General features: G+C 39.6%; 1 protein-coding gene across 12 annotated transcripts in view; it reads left to right on the top strand.

Moving 5' to 3' along the window:
* The window catches only part of CCDC141 (coiled-coil domain containing 141), a 210,708-nt gene that overhangs the window by 120,418 nt on the left and 83,005 nt on the right, over window positions 1-7,285 (top strand). For all 12 annotated transcript variants that reach the window (XR_008618774.1, XR_008618778.1, XR_008618777.1 and 9 more), the window contains exon 8: window positions 2,078-2,250. Coding sequence is in view for 6 of the 12 variants with exons in the window: in XM_055088821.1 (XP_054944796.1) it covers window positions 2,078-2,250 (173 nt within the window). In the remaining 6 variants the exon portion in view is untranslated. The remainder of the gene's footprint in view (window positions 1-2,077; window positions 2,251-7,285) is intronic.

The following is a 7,285-nucleotide window of genomic DNA, read 5'->3' as shown; positions in this document are numbered from 1 at the left end:
CTGAGCCTGCGCGTCCGGAGCCTGCGCTCCGCAACGGGAGAGGCCACAACAGTGAGAGGCCTGTGTACCGAAAAAAAAAAAACAAAAAAAAACTAAAAATAGAGTTGACATATGATGCAGCAATCTCACTCCTGGGCATATATCCAGGCAAAACTATAATTTGAAAAGATACATGCACCCCAATGTTCATAGCAGCACTATTTACAATAGCCAGGTCATGGAAACAACCTAAATATCCATCGGCAGATGAATTCATAAAGAAGATGTGGCACATATATACAATGGAATATTACTCAGCCATAAAAAAGAATGAAATAATGCCATTTACAACAATGTGGATAGACCTAGAGATTATCATACTAAGTGAAGTAAGTAAGAAAGAGAAAGACAAATATCATGTGTGGAATATAAAATATGACACAAATGAACTTATCTCTGAGACAGAAACAGACTCAAAGACATAGAGAATAGACTTGTGGTTACCAAGGGGCAAGGGGGGTGGAGGAGGGAAGGATTGGCAGTTTGAGATTAGCAGATGCAAACTATTGTATATAGCATGGATAAACAAGTTCTTACTATATACACAGGGAACTATATTCAATATCCTGTGATAAACCATATATATATATATATATATATATATAATTGAATCACTTTGCTGAACAGCAGAAATTGACACAACATTGTAAATCAACTATACTTCAATAAAGTTAAAAAAAAAAAAACAACTCACTCCCTTCAAAGGTGGCCAAGGTGCAGAGGTATGGGTGCTGTTACACAGGTCCACGGCTATAACCTCTACATTTGGCTTACACTGTGTTACCTCAGCGTCAACCCAGCCTTGCCCCCCTCTCTGGTCTCTCTCAGTTCTCAGTGGTAGTCGACTCACGAGACCATTGCTCTCATTGTGGGGTCTTCCTAGTTCACCTGGTGGCCCCCTGCTGAGCTCACTGGCTTCCACTGTAACAGCCCAGGAAGGCTAGGCTTCAGGCCCCTGCTGACTGTGGCCCAGTCAAGCTTCCTGGGTTAGGACTGTTCTTCAGAGTGGTATGGGACACCCTGTAAGGTGGCTTCTTCCAGTACAGCCAGAGGGCAACGTGGCAAGAGCTCCTTTGCTGTTCACCTTCTCTTCAACTTACCTAACTCATCTCCTGCTCTCCAGGCCCAAGTTCACAGATGGGCTCTCAGGAGACCTATGAAGACATGGCACTCTGATCTCTCTTTTCTTCATATTGCCACAGTGCTCTTTTACTGGTTTTATATCATGTATTCCCCCTTCTTAATGCCAACTAGGCCTTAATGGCCAAAAGGATAGCTCCTCTCTACTCTATGTTAATTCCATAAGCTTAATCCCCCATACCTGGTTGTTGATCTGCTAATAAAGGAAGAAAATAAAGAAATTCAAAAATCTTCTCTCAAGACAGTATCTTGGTTTGCAAGGTGATGTTTTTTCCTGCATAATCCTGTTTTACGTGTCAGAAGCTAAATATTACCTTGGTCTTAGTCTTTGCACTGTTTCAGAACCAAATCCCAATCTTCTCTATAGACAGACGGATGCCTTGGATGGAGCAGGCAGAAGATCTTTTACTCAGAAAGGCAAGGGGCAAAAGCCCCCAAATCTTTTGAATACTTCCCCATGGTGTTTCAGGTTCAAAGTGCAATTTATTGGGAATTTTTTAAAAGAATATTACAGAGATATTCAGGTTATGAAAGTCTGCATAATATTTTAAAAACATCTCATCTGTTAGTTGTACCCAGTACAGAATGTGCAGAAAATAAACCTGGCTCTCCAAATTTTATATAGTTATAACTGTGTTGTATAGGTACATTCTCAATGTAAACCATTTTGGTAATTTTATGGGGTTGACATTTATCTGTGCTGAACTAAACTATGATCAGTTTCCCTAAATGGAGCCTTAAAGCTATACAGCTATTTTCTAAGACTCAGATTGTTGTTTTTGGTTATGATCAAACCAATACATTGAACAGGCTGGTTTAATCTCTAGTATTTTGTGTGCATATTGATGTAGACTTTAAACTAGATGAGCAAAAAATGAAAGTATGTTTTCTTTGGCAGGCATTTGATGTACTTGGAAGAGTTGAAGCTTACCTTAAGCTCCTTAAATCAGAGGGTTTAAGTTTGCCTGTCTTGGCAGCGAGGCATGAGGAATTACACAGAGAAATTAAAGACTGCACAGCTGATGCTTTGCAAGAGGGACAAGCCTTAATCAACCAACTAGCCTCCTGCAGGTAAGTGAAGTCTATTTCTTCCTCAGTGTGACAAGCTTTTTGACAGTTTCCACAGTCTGTTAAAAAATAAGTTGCATGATTTTTTTTTCCTACTTCTGATGTTTTACTGCATTATGACGTGGCTTCAAATGATCTATTGAATTTTGGTCAACAGTAATTCTGAACACAGCATTGCTCATCCAGAAGTGAGGCTTTATTCTGACCTGAGGACCTGAAGAGGCTAAAGCTTTCTTTCTATGAGTTTCTGAGGAGGGAGGAGGGAAAGAACAAAAGAAGAGACAGAACTTTCCTTCTGTATACTTTTTATATCCTAGCATCTCCGTGGGATTTCTTCCTCCCTTTTAATTCGTAAGCCTTGAGTCTACTCTGTCCCTTTTTTCCTTTCTGGAAAAAATAAAGTTCTAGAATTCCCTTTCATTTATGAGCTTGATGGCTCACCAAGCAAAACCCTAAGTAAAAGATGACATTATTATTAATTAATAATAATTACATTTTAAAAAATTGAGAGCCCACCACATGCCTGGCACTGTCTCAACAGCTTTAGAAGCATTATCCCATTAATCCTCACAGCAACTCTACAAGGCATAGAATATACTATTAATGTTCTCTTTTTACAAGCAACTGAGACACAGAGAGGTTAAGTAACTTGCAAAAGGTCATGAAGCTGGTTAGTTAGTGGCAGAGCCAGAATTTGAATTCAAGTGCATGGATCCAGATTAATGGTCTAGTGCATCCTAGACCACCTGCTCTTAACCAGTGTGCTAGGGTGGGTTGTTTTTATGAGCACATTCAGTGAGTATATCAGTGTGATATACTCTGGTATATCTTAGGGATGGGTGGGAATGAGGAGAAGCAGAAAGAGAATGCAGTGAGAATGTATGATCAAGAATAGGGATTGGGGGCTTCCCTGGTGGCGCACTGATTGCGAGTCCGCCTGCCGATGCAGGGGACACGGGTTCGTGCTCCGGTCCAGGAAGATCCCACGTGCCGCGAAACGGATAGGCCCGTGAACCATGGCCGCTGAGCCTGCGCGTCCAGAGCTTGTGCTCCGCAACGGGAGAGGCCGCAGCAGTGAGAGGCCTGTGTACCGCAAAAAAAAAAAAAAAAAAAAAAAAGAATAGGGATTGGAAGACAAAATGGAGATGACAGAAAGAGCAGATGATGGAACAGATACTGACTAGGAAGAAATGATGGCAGGGCTTATGTTTTGACAGAGAGAGACAAAAAAAATTCTGCAAATGGGGTAAGTCCTGTTTTTATCTTCCATATCCACAGTCCCCTTGAAACTCGAAGACATTCAATTTGAGGAACAATGAAATAGGTCAAATATGGTAAAAATTATTTTATTTCTGTTTAAACCCTCATTCTGCTCTATTTTAGACATGTTTACAAGTGTTGATTTGGTAAGTTTGGGTTTAGGGAATTTTCTTTTCAGAAGATAATCTGAGTCCAGACAGATAACATTTAACCAGGGCTTGTGATGGTTGCTATGGGACCATGCAAAGTCAAGATCAGAAATAATCCAAGATATTCCAGCAGGAGCTAAAAAGCTGAGGCTATGAAAAGGGCAAATAATTCTCACCTTTGGAAAACTAACAATAGCTGTAGTTACTAAGTTTCCTTACTTTGGCTCCACGTCATGCATCAGGTAATGGTGTGTCCACTCGGCTCTAGGAGAACCAGTGCTCTCATGTCTGGCCCCTATGGGTATGAGAGCTCCTTTCTCCCCTCCCCTGCTACAGGTCCAGTCTTCTAGAATGTATAAGAGTCTTGGACCAGGCAGAAGATATCCTATGGGGTGCCTGGACTTATTGTGCCTGGACTCAGTGTACCTGTTTGACATTGATCTGAGTCATGTGATGATGGATTAAGTGGTGAGGTCTCCAGTTGTAATTGGGGAATGGTCTCATGTCAGTTTAGTAAGTAGGTCTCAAAGCACAGATACATACTATTTCTCTGTTCAGGCCACTCTTTACTTGTGGTGCTTTCTCTGACCTTAGACAGTTTCCTTTCATGCGTGGGTGGATCAGGAAGCAGCCAAAGACCCCTCCCCAGATCTGAAGATCTGTCACTGATACGCTGCCCCAGAAATTCTAGGTGCCTTGGCCTCCCCTAAGTCTGATCTCTGTATCTTCAAAACAGTACATCCTTTGGACTCTGTTTTGTTCCACTTCCCTGAGCTTTGGTCTGGAAATTACCTCCCAGGCAGCAGGCTGATGCAATCATAAGGCTCACCTCATTCATTTCCCTTCTCTCAGGGATCACTGTCCTGTGCTACCAGTCCTTCAATGTCTGAGTTGTTTAAGGCATGAGGGTAAATCCAGTCCCTGCTTCTTGACTAGAAACTGAAGTTCCGTATTTAGTTTTGATGCTTAAGTCTTAAGAGTAGGAAAGCTGGTCACAAGTTATTACTGCTAAACTTTATCCTGTTTGTTCTAATCAGTAATGCTTTATTTTCAATACTTAAATATAAGAGAAGTGCTTTTATTTTACATTACAGTCTATTTTCAGGATTCTAGTGATTCTTTTTGGCCATCCATTTTGTAATGGTCGACATGTTTATTTACTTAGTTAGTCTCATTCTTTTTGCCTTCTCTGCTCTTTCTAGTCTTAAATTTTACATATATATTGTTTTTCAAAGGGACATCTATAGTTCTGTTCGTCAGGTTGCAGACTGAGTCTTAATAGAAGAAGTAATAGTTAGGGACCATTTCAAGAAACTTGAATTAATGGTAGGTAACTGGATAAAAAAAAAATAGCAGTGTGATTTCTGTCAGCATCCTAGATATATGAGCATTCATAGTAGTTCCAAGGTGTTTGGTTGCCCTGAGATTTCACAATATTTTACAAATCAATACTATTTCCATTTTGCAGGAGGAACTGAAGGTAAAGTGCAATTGTTACTTGGCAAAGGACATTTTTGATTCAGAGTGTAGAGGTAGAATAGAAATCCATTAGAAGCTGAATTGAAACGCATTAGAATCTCAGTCGCAAACCAGAGCCACACAGTTACTGACCTCAATGCCATGCATACCATTTGGGACTTGCTTCCCTTCCTCATCTAATGATTTATCTGTTCAACGGCCTGGGTCACCACCATGGGAGAGAAGCAGAAGAAGATTTCAAGTTGCAGCCACAGCTGGAGTGAAGGTGGAGTTTAGAATAATGACAATGGAAATAAACATAAATTCCACAGAGAAAAGTACGTGTTACTGAACATCACAATGGCTCCCTAGACTTCTGAATGCCAGCCACACTACTAGGACACAAAACACTAAAATTCCTACTATCAGACATTTGAAAACTGGTGTGGATAAGAAGCTTAGGACTTAGTATCAAAGGAGTTTTATTTCATGCATTCTGAGATCCAAAATAATGCCATGACTTTTAATTTCTCTGAACCTCAGTTTCCTCATTGGTAAAATGGAAATATGCATTTTATAGAGGATGTTTTAATCAAATGCGATAACACCACTCTGGCATATAGAAAGCACCAGATAAATAATTGGTTCACTTATTTATTTACCTTCTATACAAAGAGTTTTAAAAACAAAATATTAAGAGTTATATGGTTGCTTCAAATGACTATGGCAGAGTCAGCTGTAACAAATCATATTCATTTTCACTAACTGGGGAAGGTTATATTAGAAATAGAGCAGATAAACATTTATCTTGAGGTAATAAAGGTGAAATTTAGTACTGGGGCAGATAGGAATTTCAAAGACCCTTAGATCTAATTTTTTTCCAGTTAGTTAATAAAATAGGACTTCAGAAGTTCACATTTATCTAAGATGAAGCTTCCCAGTAAATCTGAGAACTTTGTCATTATTTTAGGAACAGATCCACACTGTTTTTCTAACCTGGAATCAAATGCCTTTGAAATTGGAGCAGCCTCACAAAATAAATGATGGTTATTTACATGTTTCCTTGCCCTTCTATTTCCTCCCTAATGCTCAGGTGATAATTCTGAGTCATTGTTAAATTGTTTATTATCTTTTCAGAGTGTGATATCTGTGACATAACCTAAGTACACTTTAACACCAAAGGCATTTTAGTGCATTCGTTTGCATTTAGTTATGATGCGAGTTACCTATCATGGGATCTGATAATGGTCAAACCAGGCTTACAGTGAGGTTGAAAGCTCTGGATTCCGGCCCCCTCACCTCCTCTAAGGCCTTGCTTAGCATCATCTCTGAGCACTGAGTGTAAAGGTAGCCCAAAGGTACCCTGCTGCCAAGCAGAATACTGCATTTATTAAGCCACAGGAAGCTGTGGTGATTGGAAGTGCTGGGTCAGAGACCTTGTGTGAGGGTGAAGTTTTCCATAATTGGCCAAAAACTAGGAACCTCCTTTTTTGTGTTTCACAGTGAGCTACCAATTCAAAACTCAAAAACAAGGAAACCATAAACAAAAGACAACCTATGAACTGGGAAAAAATGTTTGCAAATAATGAGGCCAACAAGGACTTAATTTCCAAAAAATACAAACAGCTCATACAACTCAATAACAAAAAAACAAACAACCCAATCAAAAAATGGGCAGAAGACCTAGATAGACATTTCTCCAAAGAAGACATACAGATGGCCAACAGGCACATGAAAAGATGTTCAACATCGCTAATTATTAGAGAAATGCAAATCAAAACTCCAATTAGGTACCACCTCACACCATTAAGAATGGCCATCATTTAAAAAGTCTACAAATAACAAATGCTGGAGAGGATGTGGAGAAAAGGGAACCCTCCTACACTGTTGGTGGGAATGTAAATTGGTGCAGCCACTATGGAGAACAGTATGGAGGTTCCTTAAAAAACTAAAAAAAAAGCTACCATATGATCCAGCAATCTCACTCCTGGGCATATATCCAGACAAAACTATAATTCAAAAAGATACAAAACTCCAAAACATAGAAACACCCACTAAGACCAGACTACCTTATAAAGTATTCATTTGGCTTTTCCTGTCGCTAAAATTAATTTAAGATTTACAGGTAAACTTGCTTCAGCATTGACTCAATTTCTGTTCCTGCATAAAAG

The sequence above is a fragment of the Physeter macrocephalus genome, chromosome 2 (assembly GCF_002837175.3).
Source record: "Physeter macrocephalus isolate SW-GA chromosome 2, ASM283717v5, whole genome shotgun sequence".
In the NCBI taxonomy this organism is placed as follows: Eukaryota; Metazoa; Chordata; class Mammalia; order Artiodactyla; family Physeteridae; genus Physeter; species Physeter macrocephalus.
The sequence above is the reverse complement of the archived record's forward strand: the minus strand, read 5'-3'. Positions and strand labels throughout refer to the sequence as shown.